This window comes from Carcharhinus amblyrhynchos, chromosome 12 (genome assembly GCF_965287045.1).
Source record: "Carcharhinus amblyrhynchos chromosome 12, sCarAmb.v2.hapA, whole genome shotgun sequence".
In the NCBI taxonomy this organism is placed as follows: domain Eukaryota; kingdom Metazoa; phylum Chordata; class Chondrichthyes; order Carcharhiniformes; family Carcharhinidae; genus Carcharhinus; species Carcharhinus amblyrhynchos.
Window position 1 is genome coordinate 77,879,039 of NC_137335.1, and position 15,568 is coordinate 77,894,606.

Sequence of the window (15,568 nt, forward strand, 5' to 3'; positions counted from 1 at the left end):
GATCAACAATATTCCGCGATAATGTTTTGAGAACCTTTCCTCACTCTGACAGCCACTTTGAAATCTTTGACTATGATTTTCACCCCTTTCTCAGCACCCAGCACTGTCTTCACCTCGACCTCTCACCCTTTGCCCCCTCGCTCTCACCTGTAGTGGGATTTGCAATCTTTGCGTAAAGTGTTTGGCTTCTTGCCGCCCGGTAGAAATATGGAAGCTCCTCTTGGATTTTGACAGGAACAAGAGGTGAAGGCTTCATTGCGATGAGTTAATTTGATCTTGGTTAGTAACTGCCAGCGTGTCCAAATGTCCACAGACTAATTGTGAATTTTTAAATTCTCTACCCGTGTTCACTTTCTCCCACACCTACACATGTGGCCTTTCGGGGATTGAGGAAGCATAGTTCACAAGCACGCCTCCCCTACACCCTCCACCACCCTGCCCTCCATCCTTCTCCTTCCCCCCCCATGCGCACACACTCACACACACAGACATGCATGCATGCACGCACTCACTCACACACACACATACACATATACACACACAGACACGTGCACGCGCGCACATTCACTCGCTCACTCACATACACAGACATGCTCACACACATAGGCACACAGACATGCATACACGCACATGCACACACAGACACAGACACACACACGCATACGTGCACACGCACACACGTGCATACACATACATTCACTCGCACACACACTCATGCGCACACACGCGCACACACTCTCTTACACATATACGCGCGCGCGACACACACACACACACACACACACACACACACACACACACACACACACACACACACACACACACAGTCTGTGCAATGTCACTCTGAGAGGGAAGGACAGACACAGGCAGTTGCTGTGTGGAGCTGTCTCTCTCTCTCTGTCTGTCTTTGGAAAGCTTCAGGCATTCCCTGCACCAGGGAACAATTTGAAGTACACACGCTGAAAGTTTTTTTATTCTTTCTCATTACGGAATGGAAATGAGATGTACAATATAGATTTTTGCAATAAACAATTGTGAGTGTCTGTGTAGACTGAGCAGTACCCTGCGGTCAGACACACACTTGATGCCTCTCTCTCTCTCCTTTTTCTCTGCTTCCTCTTTCCATTTGTCTCTCTCCTTCAATGATTTTAATGTTTTGTTCTTTGAGGACACTAGCCATTGGGCAGAACTCTGAGACAGCTTCACCCAGGTGAACCCCAGCAACCAGAACACGATTTGATCTGTGGTAGCTCAATGTAAAAGTGTTTCTCGTTTCCTTTTCCTCCTCCCCCTCTCTCTCTTTCCCTCCCATTGTGTACACAGTTTGCTGGCATGCTTCCCTTCTGCTTTATCTTGTGCTTTACGGACGTCTCTGCATGGATGTGGGTCACCTTGCTTCCCCTGTTCATGTATGCCGTTATCCACCTTGGTCCCGTTTGGCCTGTCTCTTACTTTCTCTCTCCCTCTTCGTCCCTCTCTCTCTCCCTTCCTCTTTCTCCATCTCCCTCTCTCTCTCTGTCTCTCTCTCTCTGTCTCTTTCTCTCTCTGCCTTCCTCCCTCTCTTTCTTCCTCCCTCTCTCTCCTCCTGTCTCTCTTCCTCCCTCTCTCGCTCTCTCTTCCTCCCTCTCTCGCTCTCTCTTGCCCTCTTGCTTTCTCTCGCTCTCTCTTCCTCTCTCCCTTTCTCTTTTCCTTTCTTTCTCCCTCTCTCTCTTCTTCCCTCTCCCTTTCTCTCTCTCTTCCTCTCCCTGTCCCTCTCTCTTCCTCTGTTTCTCTCTCTCATCCTCTCCCTTTCTCTCTATCTCTATTTCTTCCCAGCCAGAGAAGCTGCTCCCACTGTGGTTCCACATGTTGGTCTCTCTCTCTCCCCCTCTCTCTTCTCTACCCTCTCTTTCTCCCTATCGCTCTCTTACTCTTTCTCCCTCACTCTCACCTTCTAGCTCCCTCCGTCTTCCTCTCTCTCTCACTCATAGAATCCCTGCAGTGCAAAAGGAGGCCATTCATCCCAATGATTCTCCGAAACAGCATTCCACCCAGCCATATCCCCATAACCCTGTGTGCTTCATCCTGCTAATCCCTCGATTCAATGCCAAGGAGCAATTTGGCATGGCCAATCCACCTAATCCGCACATCTTTGGACTGAGGGAGGAAACTGGAGCACCTGGAGGAAACCTATGCAGACACGGGGAGAACATGCAGACTCCGCACAGACAGTCACCCGAGGCCAGAATGGAACCTGGGTCCCTGGCACTGTGAGGCAGCAGTGCTACTACTAGCTAAAGCTCTCTCTCTTCCATTCCCCCTCCAATCCCCCTGCCCCACTCTCTCTCTTTCCCACCCTCTCTCCATCCTCTCCTTGGTGCGGGAGGTCCTCAGTGTAGTGCCGTGTACGGTTTTGGCCTCCTTACTTGAGAAAGGATTCGATTGCATTAAATGCAGTTCGGGAGAAGGTTCGATTGACTGATTCCTGAGGTAAAGGGGTTTTCTCATGAAGAAAGGTTTTGAACAGGTTGGGTGCTTTGGCACTTGGAAGAATGGAAGGTGATTTTATTGAAACATGTGAAGGGATTCGACAGGATGGACACTGAGAGGACGTTTCCCTATTCTGGAGAGTCTAGACAGTAAGAAGTCTCTCAACACCAGGTTAAAGTCCAACCAGTTTATTTAATAGTAAACCCACAAGCTTTCAGAAATGCTGTTCCTTTGTCAGATGTGTAGAAGATTCTGATCTGAGAAGGGCGTATAAAGACACACACAGTTTACAGAATACTGATTAGCATCAAGAAGACTTGAATAGCAGATTAGCTGCAAAGACTCGCATTCTAAGCAGTATTCTGTAAACAGTGTGTGACTTCAGACGCCTTTCTCTCTGATCAGAACCTTCCACACATCTGATGAAGGAACACCATTTCCGAAAGCTTGTGGGTTTACTATCAGATAAACTGGTTGGACTCTAACCTGGTGTTGTGAGATTTCTCACTGTGCTTACCCCAGTCCAATGCCGGCAGCTCCACGTCATGACTACCTGGAGAGTCTAGAACCAGGAGAAAAAGATTAAAGATGAGGGAACTTCCATTTAAGACTGAGTGAAGGAGAAGTTTTTTCCTCAGGGTGTTATTAGCCTGTGGCATTCTCTTCCAGAGAGCAGTGGAGACTGTGGGTCACTGGATACGTTCAGCATGGTGGCGCAGTGATTAGCACTGCTGCCTCACAGTGCCAGGGACCCCCCGGCTTGGGTCACTGTTTGGAGTTTCCACGTTATCCCTGTGTTTGTGTGGGTTTCCTCCGGGTGCTCCAGTTTCCTCCCACACTCTGAAAGACGTGCTGGTTAGGTGCATTGGCCGTGCTAAATTCTCCCTCAGTGTGCCCAAATAAGCGCCAGAGTGCGGCAACTAGGGGATTTTCACAGCAGCTTCTTTGCAGTATTATAGAATGATAGAATCCCTACATTGCAGAAAGAGGCCATTCGGCCCACTGAGTCTGTACTGACCACAATCCCACCCAGGCCCTATTCCTGTAACCCCACATATTTACCCTGCTAATCTCCCTGACACAAGGGTCAATTTAGCATGGCCAAACCACCTAACCTGCACATCTTTGGACTGTGGGAGGAAACTGGAGCACCCGGAGGAAACCCACATTGACACGGGGAGAATGTGCAGACTCCACACAGTGACCCAAGTCGGGAATTGGCGCAGTGAGGCAGCAGTGTTAAAGTTTTAAAGTTTATTTATCAGTCATGAGTAGGCTTACATTAACACTGTAATGAAATTACAGTGAAAATCCCTGGGTCGCCACACTCCGGTGCCTGTCCGGGTACACTGAGGGAGAATTTAGCGCGGCTGGTGCACCTAACCGGCATGTCTTCAGAGTGTGGGAAGAAACCGGAGCGTCCGGAGGAAACCCACTCAGACACAGGGGGGGAATGTGCAGACTCTGCACAGACAGTGACCCAAGCCGGGAATCAAATCCCTGGCACTGTGAGGCAGCAGTGCTAATCAATGTAAGCCTACTTGTGACTAATAAATAAATAGACTTTGAAATATTCAAGGCTGAGTTTGAGAGATATTTGATTGACGGAGGAGTCGAGGGTTAGATGGGGGATTCCCAGGGGTGACAGTAAAGTGGAGTTAGGACTACAATCAAATTAGCCATGATCTCATCAAGTGACGGAACAGGCTGGAGGGGCTGAGTGGCCTACCTCTGCTCCGAATTGCTCTGTGTTTGTGTGGATGGAGACCTACTGGGCCTGCTGACAGGTGTGCCCAGGTTAATGTTTATCGTTTTACAAAAAAAGCATCTGCTGCTTCTAATTTAAGGTTGAAAATCTTGCGTTTTAAGAACAGGCCACTTCCTAAATGCTGGGAGCTGCCACAGGAGCTGTGACTGGTGGCCAAAAACAGCAGAGTGTGCAGCTAGACTTGGGCTTGCCTGGGTCCTCCCCCCTCCAACCCCCCGCTGCGAGACTGTAACGCCCGTGGGTTTGTGTATCCTTGTACCTAGGTAAAACTGCCAGAAATGAGTACATAATGTGTCTTGCTGACTGGATTCTAATCAGAACCATCCACGGGCAGTAGCGCTAAGGAGTGACTGCAGAACCACATCAAATGCAGCCCGGTCGCACATGTGCGAGTATTTAGCGGAAGTACAGTGTGGACTCGACACGTTTGGGGCTTCTGTCCCTTTGTGGAACACCCATTTATTCAAACTGAAACCGCGCCTGTTTCTGCACAGCTAGCTTCCCCTCTGCTGAATCCGTTACATGTAATGCAGTCTGCAGCACTGGCTGCTCCCCATGGAAGGTGTCTCTCTGTGAGGCACAGGGCAGTGCATCTGCCGCGGGGAAACATGCCAATTATCTGATATTTTATCACCAACACGTAAATATTAACATGTAACATGAAGATATAGGATAATAATGGAAGATGGTGCATGTGTGTGTGTGACCATGTGTGTATAGCTGTGTCTGTCTGATCATATGTATGGCTGTGTGTGTGTGTGTGTGTGTGTATGCCGGTATATCTGTCTCTGTGTTTGTGTCTGTGCGTCCGTGTGTATGTCTGTGCCTATGTGTATCTGTATGTGTCTGTGTGTGTGTGTGCACCTTGGTGGGTGGGTGGATGTGTGTGTGTGTGTGTGCGTGCGCGCATAAGCTCTCTGTGGGTGTGCATGTATAAGTATGTGTGTGGATGCGTGCATGTGTCTATGTATGTGTCTGTGTGTGTGTCTCTGTGTCTGTGTGTGTGTGTGTGTGTGTGTGTGTGTGCCTCTGTGGGTGTGGGTGTGTGTGCATGCCTCTGTGGGTGAGCATGTATACATGTGTGTATGTGCGTGTGTGTATGTGGATGTGTCTATTCGTGTGTGTGTGCCTCTGTAGGTGGTTTGTCTATGTGTGTGTGTATATTTGTATGTGTGTGTATGTGTCAATGTTGTGTGGATGTGTCTATGTGTTTATATGTCAATGTGTGATTGTATGTGTGTTTGTATGTGTGTGTGTGTCTATGTATGTGTGTGTGTCTATATGTATGTGTTGTGCATGTGTGTGTAGATATGTATGTCGTGCGTGCATGTGTGTGTGTGTGTGTGTGTGTGTGTGTGTGTGTGTGTGTGTGTTAAGATCCCATGACACTATTTGGAAGATATCCTGTCCAGTATTTATCCCTCAACAAAGAGATTGTTTTATAGATAGTTTGACATAATGTTACATCCAATACTGAGCAGAGCAGTAATGTTACTGGACCAGTAATCCAGAGATCTCATCTAATGATCTCGACTCATGACTTCAAATCCCACAACGGTGGTTAGGGAACTTAAATTCAGTTAATTAAATAAAAATATGGAATAAAAAGCTGGTATCGTCATGAAACGACCAGTAAAAACCCATCTGGTTTATGAATGTCCTTCAGGGAAGAAAACCAGTAGTCCTTACCCAATTCCTGTGATACACGCCAGCAGTCTCTGAACTACCCTCAAACCTCTCTGTTATATCAAAACTGGCATCGAACCAGCACTGTGGGTAATTGCCCAGGTTTGTCCTATCCACACACAGCAGGACAAATCCAATCTGGTCGGTCACTGCCCCATCAGTCTGTATTCATCAGCAGAGTGATGGAAGGTGCCGTTGACAGTGCTGCGAAACAGCACTCACTCACACATAACCTGCAAACAGGTTGAATGTCAACCTACAACTCCTTCCAAAACATGCGATGGCTGGCGGTGAGAATGGTAGAGACCCCTGATCAGCTGCTTTGATGTGAGTAGCGCCCCTCAAGCTATAGTCCCCTGGCGACAGACTAGCGACCTGTTCTGAGATGTTCCAAGAATTATTGGCTATGGAAACAACTAGAAGTCTGCATCAGTGCACCAATAGATGCGGAAAGAGAATATTCCCCATACAATGTGCCAAGTATTAATCTGACCATCATTGCTTGACATTCAACAACATTATATTCCTCCACCATCACCATTCTGGGGTTACTATTGATCAAAAACCTAACTGGAACCTAACCATTTAAACACTTTGGCTTCAATAGCAGATTGAGACTGGGATGAGTAACTCACCTCCTGACTCCCCAAAGCCTGTCCACCATCAACAAGGCAGAAGTCAAGGGTATGTTGGAATACTCCTCACTTGCCTGGATGAATGCAGCTCCAACAACACTCAAGAAGCTCTGGACAAAAGGAGCCTGCTTGATTGGCATCTCATCCTTCAACATTCACTCCCTCCACAATCAGTGCACAGTGGCAGCCGTGTGCACCATCTACAAGATGCTTTGCAGCAACTCACCAAGGCTCCTTTGACAGCACCTCCCAAACCCGTGACCTCCACCACCTAGAAGGACAAGGGCAGTGGAGGTATAGGAACCCCGCCACCTGGAAAGTCCCCTCCAAGTCACTCAGCATCCTGCCTTGGAATTACATCACCGTTCCTTATCACTGAGTCAAGGTCCTGGAACTCCTTCCCTAACAACACTGCAGGTACTGCAGGGATTGCAGCGGGTTCAAGAAGGCAGCTCACCTCCACCTCCTCAAGGGGCAATTAAGGATGGGCAATAAGCACTCAACTTGCCAGCAATCCCCGGATCCATCACTGAATAAAATATAATTGGATAGATTATTGATACATTATTTATATCAGGCCATTCCAAAGCACTTTACAGACAGATAAAGTATTTTGTGGCGTTATAGGAGAAAGTTTATTTATTAGTCACAAATGAGGCTTACATTAACACTGTAATGAAGTTACTGTGAAATTCTTCTAGTCGCCACATTCCGGCACCTGTTTGGGTCAGCGGGCCTAACCAGCATCTTTCAGAATATGAGGGGAAACTGGAGCACCCAGAGGAAACCCATGCAGACATGGGGATAATGTGCAAACCCCACATAGACAGTGACCCAAGCAGGAATTGAACCAGGGTCCCTGGCGCTATGAGGCAGCAGTGCTAACCACTGAGCCACCTTGCCACCCCTGTCTGGCCTGGTTATAGAAGAAAGTTAAAACGATATGTCAGTATTAAATAGATAGTTGAGGTCAATAGGCAGAAACAACTTCTGTTAAGAGGTTACATTTAATAATCTGAGAAAAACACTCTCAGCACCAACGGCAGATGTAAACGGTCTTACAGCATCTGTCCATGCAGCGGCGCTGAGGCTCCCTGATGTGGTCACATTGCCTCTGGCTGTTTAATGCAAACTCTATTGACGTGAGGCCAAAGATGCGCTGGTTAGGTGGATTGGCCATGTTAAATTGACGCTAGTGTCAGGCGGATTAGCAGGGTAAATGCGTGGGGTTATGGGAGTAGGATCTGGGTGGGATTGTGGTTCAGTACATACTTAATGGGCTGAATGGCCTCCTGCAGTGCTGTAGGGATTCTATGATTCTACATGAGGCTGAGCAGGAAGTGGGGGTAGGGAATGGGGAGAATGAACAGCAGCCGATAACTCTTGGTGTTTTCAGGTAATTGGGATGGGGGAGGAGTGGGGGCGGGTGGGGGGGATATACGATGGGCCCCTGACATGATCGCAGGTGTGAATTTTGCTTCTTATTATGTGCAGGATCCCGATCTGCTGGCAGGTGACGAACATGCCTGGAAGGAAGTCGAGGAATCGATTCCAAAACTGGAGGAATTACGATCTGCGGGAAGTATCCTTATGAGGCCAAGCCTGGGGCTGTGACCAGTTACAGCAACGGGGCTGATGGGAGGCGATGCTTGCACAGCAGGTACAGGCAGACTCTCTCCCCATACTTCATACTTCACGCTCACATCTTCTCTTCTTCCAGTTTTGGTTTCTTTGGTTGGCAGCTTTCCCCAACCCCCTTCTGACTGAGGGACTGAGTAAGTGACCTCTTTCGAGGGTGTTATAAGGAAACACTGGCTGGGTAGGAAAGGGTGAAATGACCGAGTAGTTTTCGAGGGTCGGGGGGGTGGGGGGCGGTTTGTTTACCCCTCCTCCTGTTCCTGTCTCCTGTAAGATCATGAGACACTCGGTCCATCGAGTCTGCTCCATCATTCAACCATGGCTGATATTTTTCTCATCCCCATTCTCCTGCCTCTTCTCCATAACCCCTTATTAATCAAGAACCTATCTAATTCTGTCTTAAAGATTCACCACCCTCTGGCTGAAGAAATTCCCTCTCATCTCTGTTTTAAAGGATCGCCCCTTTAGCCTGAGGCTGTGCCCTCTGGTTCTAGTTTTTCCCAGTAAGAAGTCTGACAACACCAGGTTTAAGTCCAACCAATTTATTTGACAGTAAACTCACGAGCTTTCGGGGTTTGCCTCTCCGTCAGGTCCAGTCCAGAACTCTCCATTCACCTGACGAAGGGCCAAACCCCAAAAGCTTGTGAGTTTACCGTCAAATAAATTGGTTGGATTTAAACCTGGTGTTGTCAGACTTCCTACTGTGTTTATCCCAGTCCAATGCTGGCATCTCCACATCTAGTTTTTCCCACCAGTGGAAACATCCTCTTCAGGTCCACTCTATCCAGGCCTTGCAGTATCCTGTACGTTTCAATAAGATCCCCCCTCATCCTCCTAAACTCCAAGGAGTACAGACCCAGAGTCCTCAATCGTTCCTTATACGACAAGCAAGTCCCGTTTTGACATCTCGAGTGGCGGTGACATCTGATGCAGTGTAAGTGCAGCAACGTTCCGTGTTCCCGATCAGTCATTCCAGGAAGGCATTTCATGTTATTTTATTGCAGTGACACAAGGTGCAGGATGTTGCTTGTCCAAGTGACACCGTAACTGATGTTGCCCGATGCACAGACGTGGTGGTACCATTTGGTGCAGTGATCATGTTCGCTAATGAGTGCCCAGAATCCTGTACCATTTGTAACTTCTCAGTTACTGAAGCAGTCTCTTGCCACACGTAGTGAGACCTGGACGACATTCAGGGGTGGGCTGATAAGTAGCACGTAACCTTCAGGCCATCCAAGTACCAAGCACCGACCATCCTGAGCAAGGGAGAATCTAGGCATCGTCCCTAGTATTCAATAGGACTACGCTCACTGAATCCCCCATATAAAAATACTGTGGCTACAGGAGCAGATCAGAGGCTGGGAATTCTGCAGTGAATAACTCACCTCCTGACTCCCCATCCACAAGTCAGGAGTGTGATGGAATGCTACCCACTTGCCTGGATGACTGTGGCTCCAACTGCACTCAAGAAGCTCAACACCATCCCTGCTCGATCAGCACCCCATTCACCAGCTTTTACATAACCCCTGTGCGGGTTATGTGTATTGGCCATGCTCAAATGCCCCTTAGTGCCAGAAGGATCAGCAGGGAAAATACATGGGGTTACGGGGATAGGGCCTGGGTGGGATTGTTGTCAGTGCAGAGTTGATGGGCCAAATGGCCACTTTCTGCACTGTAGAGATTCTATGAAAAGAGTTATCCCTGGTGCCTTTGCCAATATTTGACATTCAGCCAGCACCACAAAAGAATCAGATAAGTCTTTATCACCCTCCTGTTTGTGGGAGCTTGCTGTGCATAAATTGGCTGCCGTGTTTCCTGCATCATTACGGTGACAACACTTAATTGTCCATAAAGCACTTTGGAATGGCCTGGGGTTGTGAAAGGTGCTATAGAAATGCAAATCTTTACTTCTTTCTTTTCCAACCTAATTATTTTCTTGGCTTACCCATCATGTTTGCACTCAGCTTTGCAAAGCTGCTAAATGGATTGATGACAGCTTGAAAAGGTTAATTGTATGGTAACTGTTATTGACTGGAGTTGTCTTATGTGGTAAAGTGCCCAGCCCTAGGTTGGCTGAGACTTTGATCTGGAATGCTACAGAGGAACAGTGTTGCTCAAGAGTCAAGTGTGATCTTGCACAAAGCACCCATTTTTCAGAAACTCCTTTGATGTCTTCCTATTGTCAGGAACAGTGAGAAGTCACACGGCGCCAGGTTAAAGTCCAACAGGTTTATTTGGAATCACAAGCTTTCCGAGTGCTGCTCCTTCCTCAGGTGACACACTTGATGACTTTAACTGATGAAGGAGACTTCTTCCTGATCCCACCCCAGTCCCACGCAGGCATCCCCACCTATTGTCAGGAAGGGTAATAAGGCTGCTTGTTGGAAAGTTGAGAGAACAATGATGAAAAAGCAATTATTTACATCAGATGGTGGTAAGGAGAAGCACGCTGCGTTAGTACGTGGGTTGTCCTGGTCTGACCCATTAGCATCTTCAGGCTTCTGTCTCTGCTGCCAACCCTGGTCCCAGCAAGAAATTGAGTTTGAAAGGTTGGCATGGGCACCAAACTGGCAAGAGGCTGGCAGTGTCACTCTGGAGGGTTGATGAGAAAATAAATGACCTACATTGATGGTAGATGTTTCTCTGGCCTTAGGGTTGAGGTATCTCAGAACAGGATGGAGGGAGGGAATTGCAGGAAAAACTGGGGGAGAACTTTGCGTTTTCCAGCACAGACCTCCCTCAGGTCACCTCTCATTCTTCTAAACTCCCATGAGTACAGCATCTCCTCATCAGAAAATCCCACCCATCCCTGGGATCGACCTAGTGAATCGTGTCTGGACTACCCCCAATGCCAGTACATCTTATTTTAGGTAAGGGGCCAAAGCTGTTCACAGAATTCCAAGTAGGGTGGTCTAACTTGTGTCTGGTATAGTTTTAGCAAGGCTTCCCTATTTTTATACTTGATTCCCCTTGAAGTAAAGCCATACGCCCTTTACAAGGTTAAATCAGCATACAAGTCTCCTTGAGTAATGCCAGACCAATGATCCCGGTAAGGGATACATGATGTGACTCTAATCATAAGATACAGCGTTGACTCTTAATGCACTCGGGGGTAACTGAGGTAAGTACAGCCTAACAGTGCCATTTGTATCCCAAAACCAAATTTGGATTTTTGGGTAAAGAAGTGATTTGAGAAAGAAGCTGTGCGTTGTGTTGGAAGGGGAGGATGGTGTGTTCCGGGTTCCTTAGGAACGTTACAAAGCGGTGAAGGTAGTGAGGGATGTGGTCACACACCACACAAAACAAGTCACTACCCCTGCTTTGAACTGTCTGGCACACTACTCCGGTATAGAAGTAAATTAATTAAATTGGAGATGTACTGTGCGTCAAATGTTTATCTGGGAACAAAGTGGTCGGGAGCACGAGGCCCTTGAGAGCAGAGCAGATGCCCTTATTTACTGGAAAGCAGCTGTCTTTTGTAAGATAATACCTGAAGGGTTTCTCTGCTTTATACTTGCTGCCTGACTCCTTAACTGAAGTTAATAACAGACTGGGAAGAGATTGTGGACATGTGCCAGGCTACACTAGGGAAGAACCGGGATGTCCTACCAGACACCAACCTCTATCTGTTGAAGGTACTCGATGCCGCCATGGACGCCTGCATCCACCTCGCCCTCTGGGAGGAAGCCTTGAGTTACGGCGTGAGGACTCTCCAACCTTATCAGTGAGTGGTCAAACTGCCATTGCAACTGCCTCTTGTCTTTGTTTGCCTGACCTAGTGTGTATCTGAGTGTTTAAAGGAGAAAGTGTGTGTGTGTGTGTCTGAGAGAAGGGGAGGCGATGGCCTAGTGGTATTATCCGCCCTTCCCACCCCTGGCAATTTCTAAAATCGCTATTTGTTTAAATCTCATTATTCAACATTTCCTTCTGTACTAAGATTCTCAATTAATTTTCATCACCATTGGCCAAACAAGTCTCAGAATTTCAACCCTGACTCCGCCCAAACCCCATCCATCCAGCCTGTGCCCTACTTGCTCCAAACTAGTTGCTGAAGGCTGAAACAAGGTACAGATCAAATCCTTGACAGTAGATTTATTCACAGGATGCAGCATTCTGATTCTCTGCCTCCTAACTACTAACCCTGTATCCTTTCTCTAAACTCATTGGTGCAAACTAAAATAATTGGCCAATTAGCCTCTGAAAGGGGCACTGCAATGAAAGAATACAAGAACTTTAGTGTAAATCTTTTAAATTAAATTAAAATGTCGTTTTGGGGGGCTGATGATACATTGACAGCTGTCATGACCCTTAACAGCTATGTCAACAGCAAGTTGAGCTAAATTCATCGTTGGGATTGAAACTCAGCCAAGCATTCATAAGTCTGATTCAGAAATATATAAACAAACACTCCAGATCCCAATATAGTGGTGCCTTTGAAGTCATAACAACCTGGTCAGTTTTTCAAGACTCAACAAATGCAGGAATTTAAATCAATGTTAAAATCAAAGCACAGGGTCCAGATGACACGTAAATATATGATTCTCAATACTGTTGAATGTGAAAAGCTCTTTATGCATTGGTAAATGTATTCTAATGCATGTGATTACTTATACAGTACTGATTAATTTAATGGTTACTTTACTCTGCAATCACTGAACTAAACACATTCTTAACTCACCATACAACACCTATTTATGACAGTTGAAGTTGGCAAGATCTTTAAAACTTAGCTGTCAAAAGGTTTTCAGTACCACAATAGGCTTCCTTCAAGGTTCACAAACTAATTGACCTGACCTGTTTGATACAAGCTTCAAGAACCCATGCACCGTGCCGAAAATCTCAAACTTGGGCAAATTGCACAGTAAGAAGTCTCACAACATCAGGTTAAAATCCATCAGGTTTATTTGGAATCATGAGCTTTCAGAGTGCTGCCCCTTCATCAGGTGAGTTACAGTGTTACAGTGCCTCTTTACGAGGCTATCATTTTAATTTGCCCATTTGTTTGACTGTTATGTCAAAAGAGTAACTGCTGGGACACTGGGTTAGTCGGTCAGGAGTAGATGTAGGTGTTGCTGTGTTCTGTGCATAAACCCATGATCAAGAGAAGTATTGAGAAGGGGCAGCATGGTGGTACAATGGTTAGCACTGCTGCCTCACAGCGCCAAGGGTTCAATTCCAGCCTTGGGCAACAGTGTGGAGTTTTGCACATTCTCCCCGTGTCTGCATGGGCTTCCTCTGTGTGCTCCTGTTTCCTCCCACACTCCAAAGATATGCAGGTTAGGTGAATTGGCCATGCTGAGTTGCCCCTTAGTGTCAAAATGTGCAGGTTAGGGGGATTAGCAGGGTAAATACATGGGGATATGGTGAGCCTGGGTGAGATGCCCTGTCAGATAGTCAGTGCAGAGTTGATGGGCCAAATGGCCTTTTCCAGCACTGAAGGGATTCTATGATTAGTGTCCATTATTATACTTCATCAATTGGTCTGTGATCAATATAATCTCTTAGTTTAAAAACCTATGAGTTAATAAGTTAATAGGTTAATTAGTTTAGCCTGCTCCTAACACCACCTAATCATCCTTTTTTTTGTTCACCCAAGAATTCTGTGGCTCAGTGTGTTGTACTCCTGAGTTATAAAGTTATGGGTTCAAATCCCACTTTAGTGCGAAACTCGAATCTAATATTGCAGCAATACAGAGGGTGTACTACACGATCTGAGGTGTGATCTTTCAATGTTAAACCAAGGTGCCTGCCCCGTGACGTGGATGTGAATTATACCGTGAAACTGTTTGGAAGATGAGCTGGAGAGTTCTCCCAATATTTACCCCTTAACTAAAGTCACCTGGAACAGGCTGATCTGGAACAGGGAGAGGGAGAGATAGAGAGAGAGAGGGAGGCTGATCTGGTCATTACCATCTTGGTGTTTATGGGAGCCTGCTGTGCAGATTATTCATGTAATTGGCATGGTAGCACAATGGTTAGGACTGCTGCCTCACAGCGCCAGGGACCCGGGTTCGATTCCCAGCTTGGGTCACTGTCTATGAGGAGTTTGCACGTTCTCCCCGTGTCTGTGTATGTTTCTTCTGGATGCTCCAGTTTCCTCCCAGTCTGAAAACGTGCTGGCTAGGTGCATTGGCTGTGCTAAATTGACCCCTAGTTTCGGGGGGATTGTCAAATATGTGGGGTTATGGGGATAGGGTGGAATTGTGCAAGCTCGATGGGCTGAATGGCCTCCTTCTGTACTGTTGGGATTCTAATGAATAACCATGACTACATGTCAAAGCGTACTTTACTGGCTGTAAAACACTGTGACATTCTGAAGTTGTGAAAGGCGCTATAAAAATGCCTTTTTTAATGTACAAGGCTGCAGCTTAAATCAGGATGAAACTGCTGTTATAACCCTCCTCGATCAGTGAAGTTAATGTGTTGTTGTTGGCAGCTTTCTCTGTCAAACTGCTTCCAGTTGTTGGAAGCCTTGGTGAGTAACATCAGAGGGAAATGGAGCAAAGATATTTCCCAATATCGGTCGCCTCACCCTTTACCACCTCAGGAATTCATTGGCTGCTGGCATTCCTTCTAAAAATGTGACTTTTGACATTGACTTGTTTATATACTGTACAATGAGTTAATCACAAACCTCTAAATCTAATTTTTCTTTCCCCTGGTTACACTTGACATTCAAATTATATTTCTCTCCTTCAGTTACCCTCCAATGGTTAATCTCTCTCTCCCTCTCTCCCTCTCTTTTTCTCTCCTTCTCCATCTCTCTCTTTCTGTCCTCTCTGTCTGTCTATTTCTCTCTCTCTCTCTGCCTCTCTTGCTCCATCACTCCTTCTCCATCTCTCATCTCTCCATCCTCTCTGTCTCTGTCTCTGTCTGTCTCTCTGTCTGTCTGTCTGTCTCTCTCTCACTATCTGTCTCTCTCTCTCTCTGCCTCCATCTCCATCTCTCTCTCTTTCTCTGTCCTGAGTCTCTCTCACTCTCTCTCTCTGTATCACTCCTTCTCCATCTCTCTCTCACTCTCTCTCTCTCTCTCTCTCTCCATCCACTGTCTGTCTATCTCTCTCTCTGTCTGTCTCTCTCTTTCCATCACTCCTTCTCTCTCTCTGTCCCTCTCTCTCTCTCCTTCTTCATCTCTTTCTCTCTGTCCTCTCTGTTTGCCTGTCTCTCTCTCTCAGTCCTCTCTGCCTCTCCCATTCTCTCTCCCTTCTCTTTTTTTTGACCTTGTGACATTCCATATGTTGGGAGTTGGTTCTTTATTTCAGTGTTGCAATGGTAACAAAAAGGATAGATGTTATTGGGCAGGCACAATGGAGAAATTTAATTACTTCCCCCAGTTGCTGTTTAGTGATGGGGGTCCATTTAATTGGGGGGT

At 46.7% G+C, this 15,568-nt stretch overlaps 1 protein-coding gene across 6 annotated transcripts in view; it reads left to right on the plus strand.

Moving 5' to 3' along the window:
* Nucleotides 1-15,568, plus strand: part of smyd3 (SET and MYND domain containing 3) — a 664,143-nt gene that overhangs the window by 598,723 nt on the left and 49,852 nt on the right. For all 6 annotated transcript variants that reach the window (XM_080200782.1, XM_080200784.1, XM_080200783.1 and 3 more), the window contains 2 exons: nucleotides 8,053-8,140; nucleotides 11,746-11,920. In XM_080200782.1, the coding sequence (XP_080056908.1) occupies nucleotides 8,053-8,140; nucleotides 11,746-11,920 (263 nt within the window). The remainder of the gene's footprint in view (nucleotides 1-8,052; nucleotides 8,141-11,745; nucleotides 11,921-15,568) is intronic.